This window comes from Macrotis lagotis, chromosome 1 (genome assembly GCF_037893015.1).
Source record: "Macrotis lagotis isolate mMagLag1 chromosome 1, bilby.v1.9.chrom.fasta, whole genome shotgun sequence".
NCBI lineage: Eukaryota > Metazoa > Chordata > Mammalia > Peramelemorphia > Peramelidae > Macrotis > Macrotis lagotis.
Genome location: NC_133658.1, coordinates 265,561,422 through 265,581,481, shown reverse-complemented (window position 1 = coordinate 265,581,481; position 20,060 = coordinate 265,561,422). Strand labels below are relative to the sequence as shown.

The 20,060-nt window shown below is 33.6% G+C and overlaps 1 protein-coding gene across 5 annotated transcripts in view; it reads left to right on the top strand.

Annotated features, from left to right (window-relative positions):
* SYCP2 (synaptonemal complex protein 2) overlaps window positions 1-20,060 on the top strand; it is a 129,869-nt gene that overhangs the window by 32,006 nt on the left and 77,803 nt on the right. For all 5 annotated transcript variants that reach the window (XR_012473513.1, XM_074210381.1, XM_074210378.1 and 2 more), the window contains 2 exons: window positions 49-123; window positions 19,186-19,338. Coding sequence is in view for 4 of the 5 variants with exons in the window: in XM_074210381.1 (XP_074066482.1) it covers window positions 49-123; window positions 19,186-19,338 (228 nt within the window). In the remaining variant the exon portion in view is untranslated. The remainder of the gene's footprint in view (window positions 1-48; window positions 124-19,185; window positions 19,339-20,060) is intronic.

Below are 20,060 nucleotides of genomic sequence, written 5' to 3'. Positions count from 1 at the left end.
GGAAGAATTAGCAAATATATCCCAACTTTTTAACTATTTCTGTCTTAGGGGTTTACCAGGAAACAAGCAATTTCAGTTGCTAAAACAACAGTGCATATCATTTTTGATGAAAGTGGATCACAGGTATTTTTCTTGTTTATTTATTAATTTTATCATTGAGTTGTATCTTTCTCCAAATAGTGGGTTAGTGTTATCTTATGTAATTTTGCTATCCCTTATACTTTATTTTTCTTCCTTAAGGATATGATTTCTTTCTCATCACATTCAACTTAGATCAGTGTGTACCATGGAAACAATGTAAAGACTAACAGACTGTCTTCAGTGGAGGGTGGGGGGAGGGAAGCAAGATTAAAACTCAAAATAAAATAAAATCTTTCTTTAAAAAAGACAAATAGTGAGTTAGTAAAAATATTGTTAAAAAATGTGACAAAATGATATAGTAGATAGAGACCTGACCTTGGAGTCAGGAAGACATTGTTTCAAGTCCTGCACATTGATATAACTGGGCAAATTGCTCACTCCATCAGTATCCCAGACACATAGCTATAAAATTGTGCAAACCCTTTGATCTAGCAATAACCACTACTATGTTTATATCCCAAAGAGATCATAAAAAAAGAGAAAAAAGACTCATGTATACAAAAATATTTGTAAGCAGCTCTTTTTTGTTGTCATAAAGAATCAGAAATTGAGGAGATACCAATCAGTTGAACAAAAGTTGTGGAATATGAATGTAATTGAATACTATTGTAATATAAAAAAATGATGAGGGGTGGCTAGGTGGCACAGTGGATAGAGCACTGACCCTGGAGTCAGGAGTACCTGAGTTCAAATCTGACCTCAAACACTTAATAATTACCTAGCTGTGTGGCCTTGGACAAGTTACTTAACCCCATTTGCCATGCAAAAACCTTAAAAAAAATGATGAGCAGGAAGATTACAGAAAAATCTGGAAAGACTTAAATGAATTGATACTGACTCAAATGACAAAACCAGGAGGACATTATACACATTTAACAGGAGAACATTTTGTAATGATAACTGTGACAGACTTGGCTTTTCTCAGCAATACAGCGATTCAAGACACTTCCAAAAGATTTGTGATAGACAACACCATCCACATCCATAGAAAGAACTATGGAAACTCAATAGCCAATATTTATTCTCACATCAATGAAAGAATGATGTGTATTCATCTATGAAGTCATAGATGTATAGAAGTTTGTACACATTTTATTTTTTACTTGAATGTGTGATTTTTTAAAAAAAATTCATTGGCAGGGGATGGGCTGGGTGGTACAGTGGATAGAGCACCAGGCCTGGAGTCAGGAGTACCTGAGTTCAAATCCGACCTCAGACACTTAATAATTACCTAGCTATGTGGCCACTTAACCCCATTGCCTTGCAAAAAAAAAAAAAAAAAAAACAAACCCTAAGAAAAAATCATAAGCGTGTCTCTTTAGAATCTGTTGTTTCCTTTTTAGCATGTTACTTGTTCATTAACATTTTTTAAATCTTTGTCCTAACTTTTTAAATGAGCAGATTTCATCAGTGCATTTATTTAAATTTTGGAGGGTAGTTGTCATATTATATACTATATAATTCCATTGATTGAATTACGCAGAATCATTTATAAATGGTTTTAGATTTGGAATGGATGTGTTTGATTAGGAATTCATAGTACTTTGCTCAGAATTTTTTTCCTTTTTCCATACCATGGTAGTTATGGAAAATAATATCTTTGATACTATTGTAAAAGAATAGCTAGTTGATTTTTGTCTCTAAATTGTCTGTGTTACTGATTTATATTATCCTTGTTTTTAAATTGATTTCACAAACATATAAGTGTCTCAAAAGACAGTTTGACATAATAGAGACAAGGGGCTTGGGGCAAAAAAGACCTGGCTTCATGCTTGACTGACTAGCCCTCTGACTCATTGCTAATCTACATTGGTAGAAGAATTTCTTCACCAAGACATTTCTATTCCAACAAAAACCATGGGCCTAGACTGTTTTATTCAGTTCCTGCTAATTGCAAGACATTGTGTACCTACAAAGGTGATAAAAAAAGACATTCCCTGATGTCAAAAAATATAAGTGAACCCAAAATAGTTTAGAATAGTTCTGAAGGCATAGAAGGCACCAGAGTAGTATTAGATTTTTTTAAATTTATTTTTTTATTCTCATTTTGTACAAATTTTTTTACATTAATAAAAGATACTTGTTTACAAGTAAACAAAATACCCCTCCCCCATGAATATTGATAGACTTGATTGGGCAAAAAAGTAAAGGGGAGAGAAAAAAATTAAAATTAAAAAAAAATAATAGTAATAATTGTAGGTATGGCCAGGTGGTGCAATGGACGAAGCACCAGCTCTGGAGCCACGAGCACCCGAGTCCATATCCAGCCTCGTAAACCCAATAATCACCCAGCCATGTGACATGCAAGCCACCAGATCCCCACTGCCCTGCAAAAACCAAAAAGAAGAAAAAAAAAAGACCCAAAATAAAATAAAATAGTAATAATAGTAGGGGTGGCAGACAGAGCATTGGCCCTTGAGCCAGGAGCACCTGGGTCCAAATCTGGCCCCAGACACCCAAAGATCACCCTGCTATGTGGCCCCAGGCAGGCCACCCAGCCCCACTTGCCCTGCACCCTCCCCCAAATAATAATAACAAAAAATGTGCTTCAGTCTTTGTTCCAACACCATCAACTCTATCCTGGGTGGATCACATTCTTTATGATAAGTCCATCACAAAAGTTACTTCCATATTTTTCCAAAGTTGCCATTGCTGACCGCAAGTCCCTCCTTTCTTATTTCTCCACTACTTGTACTATATTTTCTCTTTCATGTCACTAACAAAACATTTAGAGAAAGGAGTTCATAAACAGGTATCAGACTGTCAAAGAGATTGATGACATATAGCGTATGTATACATATATATATATATATATATATATATACACATATATAAATACACAAATGCATATATACATATTCACACAAATATGTGTACATGTTTGCACACTGATTTTGTTATTGAGTTATTTCATTTGTGTCTAACTCTGTGACTTCATTTGGGATTTTCTTGGGAAAGATACTGGAGTAGTTTGCCATTTCCTTCTCCAGCTCATTTTACACATGAGGAAACTGAGGCCAGCAGGGTTAAGTGACTCACCCAGATTTGCATAGCTGGTAAGTGACTGAGACTAGATTTGAACTCATGGAGTTACCCATGACTCTGGGGCTGACTCTCTAACCTTTTAAATTTAAGTTGGCTGATGAGTTCTTTACACAACTGCTTCAGTACTTTTGGACAATTACTTACTTTTTTCATTATATTTGCTTCCCTTTGTATTTTTAGAATTGGATTCTTATTTTCAATCCCTATTTGTATAACTTTCCCTTTAGAATGGAATCTTGCTTATCTTTCATCTGAACTTCTTGAAATTAACTAGTTCCTCCACATTAATGACAATCAACAAATTAGAATTTCTTCTTACTGATTTGTTCACTTTTTGGAAGATGAAATCATCATTAAGGCAAATCAGAAAGTCATTATTTGCTCTACTTATGGCAAGGAAAGAGCTTCAACAGGTTTCTGAACAGTTTCCCATTATTATTTTCCATTCAACCTTTTCTGTACAAGGCTTACATCTATTTTCTGAACTCAGATATACTTTTTTTCCCTGTCTCAGGGTTCTCTCACACACACATACACACACACACACACACACACACACACACACACACACACACTAATAACAAAAATCACTTTTTTACTCCATTGATTCACCCAGTCCTCTTATTTGTTTCCTGTTTCTATTTCTTGACAAATATATCTTATTTAATATGTAGTCATACCCCACCATTCCTTTTTTTACATGTGCTGTCATGTAAAATATTTCATTTTAGTCATAGTTGTGAAAGAAGAAATCAATCAAAAGAGAAAAAAAAACACAAAAAAGCTTAAAGTAAGTAAAAAAAAACATGATTTGATCATCATCATAGTGTTATCAGTTCTTTATCTGCTGTGGATAACATTTTCCTTCCTATGTCCTGAATTATCCATAGTTGATTGTCAAACAAAGTTGCTGATACCTTGCATAGTGTTTTCCTGGTTCTGCTCATTTCAATTTGCATCAGTTTGTACAATTGCTCAGTAGTATTTCTTTACATTCCTTATACCACAACTTGTTCAGACCATTCCTAATTGTTGAGCATCCCCTCAATTTCAAATTCTTTGCCATAACAAAAAGGACTTCCATAAATAATTTCCTTGTATTTACAATCTGTTTGCGGGATACAGACCTATTGAGGATATTGCTGGCTGGAATAAAGGATTTGTATTTTGGTTGCCTTTTTAGGATAGTTCCAAAATGTTTTCAGAATGGTTGAATTAGGGGGTGGCTAGGTGGTGTAGTGGATAAAACACCTGCCTTGGTGTCAGGAGTACCTGGGTTCAAATCCAGTCTCAGACACTTAATAATTACCTAGCTGTGTGGCCTCGGGCAAGCCACTTAACCCCATTTGCCTTGCAAAAAACCTAAAAAAAAAAATGATTGAATTAGCTCACAGTTCCGCTAACAGTGCATTAAAGTATCAATTTTCCCAATCCTCTGCAGGATTTATCATTTTCATTTTTTGTAATAGTAGTTAATCTGATAGATGTGAGATAGCACCTCAGAGTTGTTTAATTTGCATTTATTAATTTAAATTGCATACCTATATATCATATATTTTTATTTTTGAAAGCTTCATAACTTTTGACCATTTAATCAATTGGGGAATGCCTTGTATTACCTATGAATTTGGGTTTTCTATATATTTGAGAAATGAGACTTTTAACAGGTTCTTTTTTTTGATCATAGCTTTCAGGTAGTCTCATTATTATGTTTTCTCTGCCTTTCTCTTCACTTGCTGTGAAGATTGTTTACCAGTTTTCTGCTTTCCTTCTAATTTTGGTTGCATTGGTTTTGTTTGTACAAAGGCTTTTTATTTTAATGTAATAAAAAATTACCTCTTTTACATTTTTTTATTGCTCTTTGTTTCTTGTTTGGTCATGGATCTTTCCCTTCCCCCAAAGATTTGACAAGTAGAATATTTCTTGTTCTTCTAATTTGCATATAGTGCCACCCTTCATGTTTATATAACACACCCTATTCTGATCTTATCTCTGTAGGAGATTGAGCTATACCTCATTTGTGCCCCTAGTGTTTCCTGGTTTTCCCAGCAGTTTTTTGTCAGATAGTGAATTCTTCTGCTAAAGTCTAGGGTTTTTGAGTTTATCAAACACTAGATCACTATGGTCATTGACTACTGTGTATTCCACTAATATACTCCACTGATCTATTACTCTATTTCTTAGTCAGTACCAGATAGTTTTGATGATTATTGCTTTTTTGCATTCATTTTGTTCATTTATTATTTTTCTTAGTGATAGCTTTTTATTCTTTTAAAAAATTGATTTTTTAAAAATTTAAGACAAATACAAAAGAAAAAGAATTATCATATATATAACAGAACATAAAAAGGGTTCAATATAAAGCAATAAATTTCCACTGCAAGAAAACTTAATGTAATAAATACTAGACATTGTGTTCAGAATTGTCCTTTTTTTCTCTTTTCTTCCTTGTGGGTTTTATTTTATTTACTGCAGTGCACTTTCTACTTTTATTTTTTCCCCCTTCCTCTCCCTCCCCAAGATGACTAGAATTAAAGTCAGGAACATTCACATATTTATGTATATATATTTATACACACAAACACACACATGAATGTACATATATATATATACATTTACCTATACACACTCATATACACACATAGATATTTACAATCATACATAGATAAACACATATATATATTCATAAGCATATATGTAAGACTGCTTATTTTCACTTGTCCTGTTTTTAAGTTAGCTAACATCTTCCTTCATAGGTTTGAGTTTTTCCATATTTTTAAAATCTACAGCTCATCATTTTCTACACCATAGCTATATTTCTCCTTTTTATAGCTATATTTCAACTCATGCTGTCCAGATATTTTTAGTCTAAAACAGTATTGATTAATGGCTGACATATAATGTTAATTTCCCATATTCATCTTTTCATTCAGTTTATTTTATCTTTAACTTTGAGATCATTGTTACCTCTGATTTTTTTTTACATTATAAATTCTACTCCTGACCTTTATTTTATATTTGAATGTATCTCTCATTTTTATAGCATCTTCTGAAAGCAACATACTGAATTCAATTTTTTAAGCTGCTGTTTCCATTTTATGGGTGAATTCATCCTTTTCACATTCTAAGATATAATTAATTGTTTATTTTTCTTCCTACTTTTTTCACTGTCCTTACTCTATTCATATCCCTCCTCATTCTTCTTGTTTACTTCTACCTGCTACATGATCTTATTATACTTTATCTTATCCCATCCCCAAGAATGCCTTTATCCTCTCTCCATATTCTATTCCTTTGACCTCTTTTTCTATCTGAATTTAGAAGACTTTAATACCTTCCAAATGTATGTTGTTCACTCTATTAACCTATTCCTTTCAATCTATGCATGCATCTGTTCTTCCCTCAACCTATTCTTGCAGACTCTTTCTTTATAAATTTAGAAGGTTTTTATACCCATCTAAATGTATATGTTGTTCTCTCTTTAACATAGATCTGATGTGCGTAGAAATCCCTCTAAAAATGTCTCCCATATTCTCTTGTTTCCTCCCTGCCCTCTTACTTGCTTATTTTTTCCTGAATTAGACATCTTTTATACCCTTCAAGATTATATCAACTTTCCCATCTTGTTTTAATGCTTCAATATAACTAATTATTTTTTTATGTTATTATATAAAGATTCTTTTTTTGATCATAGCTTTCAGGTAGTCTCATTATTATGTTTTCTCTTCTTGATTTGTTCCCCGGATCATTTGTTTTTTCATAAGATGTTTCACAATTCCCTTCTATTGTTCATTCTTTATATATTGTTTCATTATTTCTTGGTCTCACAATATGGCTGGCTTCCCCTTGCCCATTCTAATTTTCAGAGTTGTTCTCTTAAGATTTTGGATCTTCTTTGTCAGTTGGTTGACTTTCTTCTCATAATCTTCTTGTTTTGCTTGTATTTTTCTTTTTTTTTTAAATCTTCAATCTCGCTTATTTGATTTTTTTTTTTTTAGGTTTTTACAAGGCAAATGGTGTTAAAATGACTTGCCCAAGATCACACAGCTAGGTAATTATTGTCTGAGGCTGGATTTGAATTTAGGTACTCCTGACTCCAGGGCCAGTGCTCTATCCACTGTGACACCTAGCCACCCCCTCTTAAGGTCAAAGAAGCTTTGATTTTTAAAGTCATTTTTGAGTTCTTTGAATTTTTTGGGCAAGTGACCATTTGATATGTCACTGGGGTAGGAGGTGGCTTTTTCTGCTTCAATATCCTCCTATGAATACAAAGCCCAGTCTTCTTTTCTTATAGATACTGTGGTTGGGTTCTTTCTCCTTTGCATGATGTTTTTAAAAAGGTTTTAGTAAGGTATTATTATTTCTCTAATCCTGATGTGTTGGGGATGGAGCCTCTGACTTGAGAGCCTTTTTAATGTTATTTTCTAAATTTTATCTGAGGTCTAATCTCTGCATTCCATTCCCCTCTCCAAGCCACAACTCCTTCCAGGCCCCTCCCTCCTTCCAGCACACTATATTGAAAATGCTCTTGTTCCTTGAGGGCCCCTTAGAGGTTATAATCTTCAGTTGTCTTGTCTGGCCTGGAACTGAGACCTCTGCTAAATGCTCATAGCCAGCAGCATTCCTTCCTCACACACTCTCCAGGAATGTGCTGGTTCCTTTTTTGTTTTTGTTTGTTTGTTTTGTTGTTGTTTTTGCAAGACAATGGGGTTAAGTGACTCGCCCTAGTTCATACAGAAAGTGTCTGAGTCCAGATTTGAATTTAGGTCCTCCTGACTCCAGGGTCAGTATTCTATCTACTGTACCACTATCTGCCCCTGGTTCCTTCTTGTTTAGGATTTTGTCACAGCAGTACAGCTGGACCTGGCATCCCTTATCAGCAGAGATTTCCTCAGTCTAACTCAGCTCAGATGCCTGACTCCCCATACTTTCTAGGAGATCAAAATTCCTGTGGCTGAGACCAGGTTATCTTCCAACTAGGCTAACCCCCAGGAATTGCCACTGACTGTTTCAACAGAGTTGGCGTGGAGTATTTGCCCTTCATTGCAATTGAACCCTGGGCTCTTTGGAGCTTCTCCGGTTGTCCTTGAAGTATTACTGTTCTGCCCCCATCTCTTATTTATTTTTGTCACTCTACATTCACCCTGAAACTTGATTTTGTCTATTTGTGGAGGAAAACTAGAGAGTTTAGAATTTTCTGACCCTGCTCTACCATTTTTGCAGAATCCTACTGATCATTGCTTTATAATATAGTTTGAGGACACCTTCCTTTTTTTTTTTGTTTTTTGTTTTGTTTTTTTCAATTCCCTTGGTATTCTTGACCTTAATTGTTTCTATAATTTTGTTCTTTGAGCTACATATTCTTTAGGATTAGATTACTTAGTGTCCAATTAATTTTTAATTTATTTTTCTATTGCCTTTTGTTGAATGGAATTTTTATTGTTTTATGATCCAAAAAAAGAATACATTTAATATTTCTGCCTTCCTACATTTGATTTTGACGTTTTTAATGACCGTAATACCTGGTCTTTTTTTGTGTAGTGCCATGTACTACTGGGAAAAATGTATCTTTCTTTCCTTGCTGTTCCTATTTACTTTTCTCCAAAGGTCTGTTATATCTAGCTTTTCTAATATCCTGTTCACCTCCTTAGTTTTTTATTGTTTATTTTTTGAGCGAACTTTTTAATATAGTTTTACTCTTTTTTCTTCCTGTAACTTACTTGACTTCTCCTTTAAGAATGTGCATGCATTTAGCTTTATTTTGTATTGATACTCTTCATTGTCTATGATATCTTTTAACAAGATGTAATTTCCTTATTTATCTCTGTTAATTAGTTCTATTTTTGCTTTTACTTTAAGATCAGGATTGCTACCCCTGCTTTTTTATTTGAGCTGAAGCATAATAAATTCTGCGTCAGAACTTTATCTTTTCTCTGTGTGTGACTCTGCTTCAAGTGTATTTCTTATAAGCAACATACTGTATGTAGGATATTGGTTTTTGATCCACTTTACTATTCACTTCTATTTTATGGAAGAATTCATCCCATTCACATTCACAATTTTGACTATTAATTGTGTTTTCCCTTTGAATCTATTTTTTTCTCATGTTCTCTCCCCTCCTTTCACCCTTTCTCTCCATACCAGTGTTTTGCTGATTTCTATAACCTCTCTGATCTGCCCTCCCTTCTGTCAGTTCCCTCAGCTAAACTACCCTTTACTTAATTTTACCCTTTACTTTACCTCTCCTACTTTCCTCTTGGAGAAGATAGATTTCTATATTCAATTGATTGTGTATATTGTTTCTTTGAGTCAATACTTTTGAAAGTAAAGTTTAAGTGATGCCCAGCACCCCCCTTCTCTTCTGACCCTCCACTGTAATAGATCTTTTGTGCATCTTAATGTCAAATAATTTACCCTATTTTACCTTTCCCTCCATCTAATGTACTCCTTTTTCTTAACCTTTAATAATTTTTGTCATTTCTTCAAATTCACCTTTTATTTATACTCTTTCTGTGTTTATTCCTTCTAACTGTATTATTAGTGATAGTTTTTAAGACTTACAAGTATCAGGGGGAGGTAGGTGGCACATTGGCTAAAGTACTGGCCCTGGAGTCAGGAGGACCTGAGTTCAAATGCAGCCTAGCTGTGTGACCTTGGGCAAGTCACTTAATCCCATTGAATTAAATAAAAAAAAATAAAAAAATTCTCAATGTGCGCATTTACCCCTTGGAAATCAGCAAATCCTGCAAATAAAACCTCAGTTTATAAAACTACTTTATGAAAAAAATTACAAGCGATGTTAACAGTTTAGTTCTATTGAAGCCTTTATGTTTTCTTTCCCTTTTTACCTGTTTATGCTTCTCTTGAGTTTTGATATTAGAGATTCACTTTTTTTGGTTTAATTCTGTTCTTCTTTTGAAAGCTTGAAATCCTTCTATTTCATTGAATAGCCATCCCCCCCACCCCCCACATATTGTGCTTAATTTCACTTGGTAAGTGATTCTTGGTTGTAGTCCTAGCTACTTTGCCTTCCAGGATATCATGCTCTGTGACATCTGATTTTTTAATGTTGCAGCTGCTAGTTCCTGTGTAATCCTGAGTTTGGTGCCCTAGTATTTTAATTGTTTCTTTTTGGCCATTTGCATTATTTTTTCCCTTGACATGATAGTTCTATTATTTTGCTCTTTTCCTTGGTGTTTCTGTTTTGTGATTTCTGAGGTGATCAGTGGATTCTTTCAATGTCATTTTTGCTTTCTGATTCCACCTACATTTCCTTTTTTACCTGCTTTTTTTCTTTTTGAATAAGGTATACCCCAATCAGTGCTTAGTCATCAGTGTAGTAATTCCATCAAATATCAGAAATACCTGTTATCAAATTTCTCAACTTCACCAATCAGCCCAAACACCCTTAATTCTAATGTATTCCTTCTGTTGACTGTTTCTAGTTCATCCTGCATATAACTTGTTGATAAATAGTTTTTATGTTTTCTCTCCATTAGACTTGTGAGCTCCTTGAAAATTATCTTTGTATCTCCTAATGCTTAGTATAATGCTTGACAATTAATAAGTGCTTAATAGATGAGCAGCTAGGTGACCCAATGGTTAGAGCATCAGATAAATCACTTAACCAATTTACCTCAGTTTTCTCATGTATAAAATGGCCTGGAGAAGGAAATGGCAAATTACTCCAGTGTCTTTGCCAAGAAAACCCAAAAGGGTCCCAAAGATTGCCAGAACAACAGCAACAAATGTTGTTGGCTGCTTCCAGTGGCTTGCTATTATTATTGCTTCTAGAATAAATTGAATTGCTCTGTTTGCTTTTAAAGTCCTATACAAAAAAAATAAAATAAAAAAAATAGGGGCGGCTAGGTGGTGCAGTAGATAAAGCACCAGCCCTGGAGTCAGGAGTACTTAGGTTCAAATCCAGGCTCAGACACTTAATAAGTACTTAGCTGTGTTGGGCAAGCCACTTAACCCCATTTACCTTGCAAAATCCTAAAAAAAAATAAAAATAAAGTCCTATACAAATTACCTCCAACCTTTCCATCTAATTTCATTGGACATCACCTCACCTACTCTACCCCACCACACACACACACTCTGTAATCCATTAAAATTAGCCTTATTATTGTTCTTCATAAAGTACACTCCCATCATCTGTTTCCATTTCTTTGCTATTATCTCATGTTACTTGAAGTGCATTCCATCCTTATCTGTGCCTCATAGAATCCCTTCACTTTGGACACAGTGCATACTCCATATTCTGTATAAAGCCTATCCTGATTCTCTTAACCCCTAGTGTCCTCCCTCCCAAACTACCTTATATTGGACTGCTTTGTACATATATTTCTATTTATTAAGTGTTACATTTATATTTTATATATTTTGTCTTTATGTTTTCCATTAGAATATAAGCTCCTTGTGAGTAGGATTTTTTTTCCCTTTGCTTCCCTCCCAGACCGTATTCTTCTGATTTTTCCAATTTGCCTTCATATAAATCTCTACATCATTACTTTTTTTTTTTTAGGTTTTTGCAAGGTAAATGCGGTTAAGTGGCTTGCCCAAGGCCACACAGCCAGGTAATTATTAAGTGTCTGAATCCAGATTTGAACTCAGGTACTCCTGACTTAAGGGTCTGTGCTCTATCCATGCACCACCTAGCTGCCCCCTACATCATTACTTTATAAAAAAAAATTTTTTTAAATCTGTTTTCGCCATTCTATTCTTTTTAAATTTGGGGCTTCAAATTCTCTCCTTCACTCCCACAACCACTCAAAAGGCAAGCAATATTCTATTGAATATATAAATGAAATTATGCAAAAAGATTTCCATATTAGTCATTATTTTCAAAAAGTAAGAAAAAATAAAGAAAATAAGAAAATTATACCTTAGTTTAATCTAAGACTTTAGTTGTCTCTCTGGAGATGGATAGTATTTTTTTTTATCATAAATCCTTTGCAATTGTTTTAGATCATTGGTATTAATTACAGTAACTGACTTTCATAGTAGTCATCATTACAGTAGATCATCATTACAACATCTCTATTACTGTACACAGTGATCCCCTAGTTCTTCTTACTTCACTTTGTATCAGTTAATATAGATCTTTTTTATTTTTCTGAAACCACCCCCTCACTCATCATTTCTTATATCTCAGTGCTATTACATCATAATCACATGCTGCAACTCATTCCAATTCCCTCATTGATAAGCATTGCTTTGATTTCCAATTCTTTGCCACCACAACAAAAACTGTTCAATTTTTTTTCTTTGATCTCTTTGGGACATAGATTTATTGGTGGGTCAAATGGTTTATAGCAGTGCCTCAGAATTGTTTTAATTTTCCTTTCTCTAATCAAGTCATTTAAAGCAATTTTATATGAATAGTTTTGATTTCTTTTAGATACTACTTACTTATCCTTGAGTCACTAAGCATCTAACCAAGCACAAAATATTTACTAAATAAATACTTGTTGGTTGATTATCTAAACTTGGTTTATTTGCTATGGAAAATTGAATTCCCAAAGTAATAAAGTAGTATTAAAACTGTCTTACTTTTTCTTCTATATTCTTTGCCTTTTATAGGGAAGAGTGATAAAAGTACCACTTGTGCCTCTAAGATCTTTCTTTAATTGCCCAAGTCTCCATAATATTTAACAGAATTTTCTGAGTTACTTCTGAGTATGTCATTTGTGTCTACATAAATTACTTTAAGTGAATATAGTCGCCTTTAAATATTTGGAAAGACTTTGTCTTGCTCCAGGAAAACAACATATCTCCCTTTTTCATATCATACTGAATTGAAAAAACAGTTGTCTCAGCCCCCTTGAACTACCCTAATCCCTTTTTTTCCTTAGAACATTCCTTTGGAAAGTCCCTTAGGTCTTTTTCCTCAGGCCTTTTTCTTTCCTCAGATTGAGTCCTTTGGATAAGGCATCCTTTTCTTTTAGCAAGAGGTCAACTTCTTTAGATGTCTTCAAGTACACCAAAATTGATTCTCTCCAAATTCAGTCTCTGGACTTCTCTACAAGTCCAAAGCCCTCTATATCATCTGTATAATTTCTCTCTCCTTTTTAGCCCTAACTCACTGCTTAGTCCCTTTCATGGACATGATCTTTTTCTTTGGAATCTAAAAATAGAAATTAATAAGTGCCTTGGAGAGTTAAGATAGAGTTAAAATAGTAGCAGACCTAGTCAGCAGTTTTTTATATCTTCATTGAACAGAACGGGTTATTGACAATTGAGTATTATCAGGGCAAGAATAGCATATATTAAGGATAATATTTTGCCATAAGATAAAGACTATGAATAGATGAGATCATTTGAAGTTTTAAAAGATCTTATAGTAGGCCAAAGACTTCTTATATCAGTAAAAGTATGAAAGGACTAATTTATGCCAATAAAACTTTAGAATTTGTTTGTCTATCAATAAGATGAAAAGTTTGACATACAGTGAAGATATAGGCTGTAGGCTTAAAGATAGTGCAGTTTGGTGAATTCAAAACTAATAGAATGATCATGAACAGAGTAAGGATTACTACATCAGTATCAAACTGGAGGGAAGTTCTTTGTGAACTAATCCAGGGATGTTGATTGTAATCATAATTCACATTTATAAGGTCTATAATTTTACAGAGCATTTTCCTCAGTAACTTTCCAGTTATAAGTACTTTGCTGCTTTAATGTAACATACATTTCAAAAAAAAACCTATGCAAAATTGTCCAATAAAAACCACAGAACCTGTAAGAAAAATTTATTTTAGGTATAAGATTCAAAGACTTTGCTAGAGATACAAAAAAATAGGAACTTAATAAAAATGATAATGCAGTTTTATGCATGCCAGATGTTTAAGAAATAAATACTATGAGGACAACTAGGTGATGAAATGGATAGAGCATGGACCATGGAGTCAGGAGGACCTGAGTTCAAATTTGGCCTCAGATACTTAATAATTACCTGGCTGTGTGACCTTGGGCAAGTCACTTAACCCTCTTGCCTTGCAAAAACCAAAAAAAAAAAGAAACAAATATAATAAGTAGTGGCAGTGTTATGACCTTAGTCTGTCATTGACCTTAGGCTGCTGCTAACTTGTACCCCATTCCCAATGGGACTTTTCAGACAGTGTCTCTAAAAAGTTGAACAGATCAAATTAATGACCTGGTTCAGGGAAATGATGGAAAGGAGTAAAAATTTTGGACTCCACTCATAAATAACTCCTCTTGCACTAGAAGATGTACCATAAATATGAAATTTGCTTGGGGAGGTAGGAATCTGAAGGGTTGTAGTATGTGATAAGTAATGTGGTACAATTGTCTGTGTTTTTACTGTTTCTCCCAGGATAGATTCTGTATAAGCAAACTCAAAATTCACATTATAGTCATTGGTATCTGTTGTGTTGAAACAAATTCACATATTCAGAATAAGCTTTATAATATAATTGAGTATATTATTCCAATTTTATAGATAATGAATCTGAAACTCAGAAGTTAAGTGACTTGACCAGTCAGAAATCTTAGTAAGTATTTGAACCAGGGCTTTTACTCATATTTTCTTAACTTCAAGTCTACTTTAGTTATCATTATGCTATACTACTTCCCAGGAATTTGTATTTGACCCCAAATTACACAATATTTTTTCAATAACTTAGATGAAAGTATGTCATGATAATCAAACTAGTACATAACACAAAGCTGACAGAAACAGGAGGGAATAGGATCCAAAAATTTAAGACATAGTATAACAATGGACTGAATCTCATTAAAATTCATCTTAGAGGGGCGGCTTGGTGGCGCAGTGGATAGAGCACCGGCCTTGGAGTCAGGCGTACCTAGGTACAAATCCATCCTCAGACACAATAATTACCTAGCCGTGTGGCCTTGGGCAAGCCACTTAACCCCATTGCCTTGAAAAATCTAAAAAAAAAAAAAAACCTCATCATAGGTAACTATGAAGTCATACATTTCCAAAAAAATAACTATGTAAGTACAGTTTGGGAATAGTGTGACTAGACAAATTTCAAGTGAAAGTGGATCTGGGATTTTAGTGGATGACAATGTCATGTGGAAGTGAATATATTTTTTTAAGGAAAGATTTTATATATTTTGAGTTTTACAATTTTCCCCATATTCTCGCTTCCTTCCTCTCACCCCACAGAAGGCAATCTGTTAGTCTTTACATTGTTTCCATGATATACATTGATCTAAGTTGAACGTGATGAGATAGAAATCATATCCTTAAGGATAAAATTAAGTATAAGAGATAGCAAAATTACATAATAAGATATTGGGTTTTTTTCCCCCCTGAATTGAAGGTAATAATCTTTGGTTTTTGTTCAAACTCCACAGTTCTTTCTCTGGATACAGATAGTATTAACAAGCGCAGGTAGTCCTCAAATTGTCCCTGATTGTTGCACTGATGAAATGAGCAAGTCCATCAAGGTTGATCATCACCTCCATGTTGCTGTTGGGGTGTACAATATTCTTCTGGTTCTGCTTATCTTGCTCAGCATCAGTTCATGAAAATCCTTCCATGCTTCCCTTCCCATCCCTCCTGGTTTCTGATAGAACAATAGTGTTCTATTACATACACATACCACAATTTGTAAAGCCATTCCCCAATTGAAGGACATTCATTTAATTTCCAGTTCTTTGCCACCTCAAACAGGGCTGCTCTGAATGTTTTTGTACAGATGATGTTTTTACCCTTTTTCATAATCTCTTCAGGGTGTAGACCCAGTAGTGGTATTGCTGGATCAAAGGAAGTACACATTTTTGTTGCCCTTTGAGCATAATCCCAAATTGCTTTCCAGAAAAGTTCTAAGGGTTCACAGCTCCACCAAAAATGTATTAGTGTCCCAGATTTCCTGCATCCCTTCCAATATTGATCATTATCCTTTCTGGTCACATTGACCAGTCTGAGAGGTGTGAGGTGGTATCTCAGAGATGCTTTAATTTGCTTTTCTCTAATAAGTAATGATTTGGAACAATTTTTCATATGACTATGAATTGCTTTGATTTCCTCAGCTGTAAATTGCCTTTGCATATCCTTTGACCATTGTCAATTGGAGAATGGCTTGTCTTTTGAAAATTTGACTCAGTCCTCTTAGAAATGAGTCCTTTGTCAGAAATACTAGTTGCAAAAATTGTTTCCCAGTTTACTACTTTTTTTTTATCTTGGTTACAGTGATTTTGTCTGTGCAAAAGCTTTTAAATTTAATGTAATCAAAATTATCTAGTTTGTTTTTAATGATGTTCTCCATCTCTTCCTTGGTGATAAACATCTTCCCTTTCCATAGATCTGACAGATAAACTACTCCTTAATCTTGTAGTTTGCTTTATAATATTGTTTTTTATGTCTAGATCCTGTATCCATTTTGATCTTATCTTGGTATAGGGTGTGAGGTGTTGGTCTAATCTAAGTTTCTTCCATACTAACTTGCAATTTTCCGAATAGTTTTTTTTATCAAAGAGAGAGTTTTTATCCCAATAGCTGGACTCTTTGGGTTTATCAAACAGCAGATTATTATTATAATCATTTCCTGCTATTGCAACTAGTCTATTCCACTGTTCCACCATTCTGTTTCTTAGCCAATACCAAACAGTTTTGATGACTGATGTTTTATAATATAATTTTAGATCTGGTGAGGCTAAGCCACCTTCTTTTGTACTTTTCATTGAATCTCTGGAAATTCTTGACTTTTTATTTCTCCATATGAATTTACTTACAACTTTTTCTAACTCTTTAAAGTAATTTTTTGTGATGTTAATTGGTAGGGAACTAAATAAGTAGTTTAGTTTTGGTAGGATTGTCATTTTTATTTATTAGCTCAACCTATCCATGAACAATTGATGTTTACTCAGTTATTTAAATCTGATTTTATTTGTGTGAGAAGAGTTTTGTAATTGTTTTCAAAAAGTTTTTTAGTATGCTTTGGCAGGTGGGCTCCCAGGTATTTTTTTTTTTTTTGTCTGAGGTTGCTTTGAATGGAATTTGTCTTTCTAGCTATTTCTGCTGTATCTTGCTAGTCATATGTAGAAGTGTTGAGGATTTATGAGGGTTTATTTTATATCCTGTGACTTTGCTAAAGTTGCTAATTATTTCTAGTAGCTTTTTAGATGACTTTTTGGGATTCTCTAGGTATACCATTATGTCATCTGCAAAGAGTGAGAGTTTTTTCTTCTCCTTCCCTATTCTAATTCCTTCAATTTCTTTTTCTTTTATTGCTGAGGCTAACGTTTCTAATAAAATATTGAATAGTAATGGTGATAATGGGCATCCTTGTTTCACCCCTTGATTTTATTGGGAATTCCTCAAGCTTATCCCCATTACATGTAATGCTTGTTTATTGTTTCAGATAGGTACTGCTTATTATTCTAAGGAACAAACCATGCATTCCTACACTCTCTAGTGTTTTTAGTAGGAATGGGTGCTGTATTTTATCAAAAGCTTTTTCAGAATCTGTGATCATATGATTCCTGATAGGTATTTTATTGATATAATTAATTATACTTACAGTTTTCCTAATATTGAACTAATCCTACATTCCTGGGATAAATCCTACTTGATCATAATGTATCATAATGTATTATCCTAGTGATAATTTGTAATTGTTTGGCTAAGATTTTATTTAAGAATTTTGCATCTATTCATCAGGGAGATAGGTCTATAATTTTCTTTCCCTGTTTTAACTCTTCCTGTTTTAGGTATCAGCAACATGTTGGTGTCATAGAAAGAGTTAGGCAGAATTCTGTCTTCAGCAGTTTTTCCAATGAGTTAATATAGAATTGGAACCAATTGTTTCTTAAATGCTTGATAGAATTCACTTGTGAATCCATCTGGCCCTGGAGATATTTTCTTAAGGAGTTCGATAATGGCTTGTTGAATTTCCTTTTCTGAGATAGGGTTGTATAGGTATTTAATGTACTCTTTATTTAACCTGGGGAACTTATATTTTTGTAAATATTTGTCCATTTCACTTAGACTGTCAAATTTATTGGCAGGAAGATAATCTTAATCGTCATTTTAATCGAAAGAGGATCTAGTAACACTTTATTTGGCAGACTGTCATATTTTAGGAAAAGCTAGGTCAAACTGGTGAAGTGTCTTGCAGAATATGACTGGGGTGTTATGGAAACTAGATACTATAGTATGCCATTTGACAATAGATTGAGGATCCTTAAAACTGAGAGTAGAGGAGAAACCAGCAGATGAGGCATGTTAAGTTATCTTCAAGTATTTGAAAGCTTGCAGTATTTCAGAAAGATTAGACTTGCTTTACTTGGACTTGGATGATAGAATCAGCAGCAGTGAATAGAAGTTTCATAGAGGCAGATTGCAATTCTGTGTAGATCAAAGCAAAACAAAACTTCCAAATAAACTAGAACTATCAAAAAGAGGAATGAACTGATTTGGGAGGCAGTGAGTTAATTGTCACTAGAGTTCAAGGAGAAGACAGACTATTTGATGAGTTATACTGTCAAGGGATTAGACTGTAGTTTATAAACACAAAAATAACTATCAGGGTAACACTGAGCTTCTTCCCTACCTGCACCCCCTTTTTTGTGTATTTTTCCTTGTGATCTATATTCACAGGGGCACTCTTAGGTTATTTTGTACAATAAAAGGGCAACCAGTTTAAGGGTAGCTGGAAGGAATCAAACAGCTAGTGGTGTAGTATGAGAAAATTCAAGTAACTTGATTTATCTTGATAATGAAATTATCAGTAAATTTAGTTGACAGGTTCAATGCAAATGTCAAGTTAATTATGTATCTAGGCATAACCTAATATTTTTACCATTGTTTATGTATCTGTGATAATAATTAGGAGAATTATAATTTGGCTAGATAGGAATGATAGGAATGAAAAATAATTAGCATTAATGTGTGAAGCCATATAGAAATTTGTATGTGAAATTAATGTTTGCAAAGCCAGTTATTGTTGTTTAAAATCTATCTGTGAGCCTTAACATTCTTCCTATTATTTTCCAAATACCGAACAGATTCTTGTTCCAGAAAGTCAAAGTTCACCTGCCAAAAAGGAAAATATTTTCATTATGGAAGAAAAATCTAACAGGAAACATCAATATTCTATAAATCAAGAGGATATGACTCATAATGCTAATCAACAGGACAATAGAAATACTCGTTCTCAGGTAAGGGATAAATACAAATTTTCATAAAATTACTTTAGATGAAATTGTTGTTTAGTATTGTATTTGAAATAAGATTCTTTCAAATTGTATTTTAATATGTCATAATCAAAACCAGCATTTCAATATTGCTTTCACAATCTTATTAAAATGAATTGATAAAGTTTTTGTTATTAGATACACTATACTTTCATTTGTTTTTATAAAGTAAGTCTATATTGTATATACTATATTTGTAAGCAATATAAAATTTGGCTGATAGCCATGAATCTGGGAAAAGTTGTTCTTATACTCACTTTGTAAGTGCCAGAATAGTGATGGATTAGGAAAGATTTTTGTCTTTATCCCCTCTGTTGTGACCCTTTATGAAAGCAATAGAATATAAGACTTCATTTCTAAAATATGTAGAGAACTGAGTCAAATTTATGTGAAGATAATTCATGCCTAAATTGACAAATAGTCATAGGATATAAACATGCAGTTTTTAGATGAAGAAATTATAGCTAGTTATATGAAAAAACGTTCTAAATCATTATGAATTAGAGAAATGCAAATTATTTTTTCCAATTAATATTTTTTCCAATTACATGTTCTGAAAGTTTTTTGATATTAATCCACATTCTTATGCATATTTTTAAGGTACACAATTTTCCTTCCCACCCCCTACACTCGGCAGCAGTCTGGTGAATATTGTACATACATATTTGTGTTTTACATATTTACAT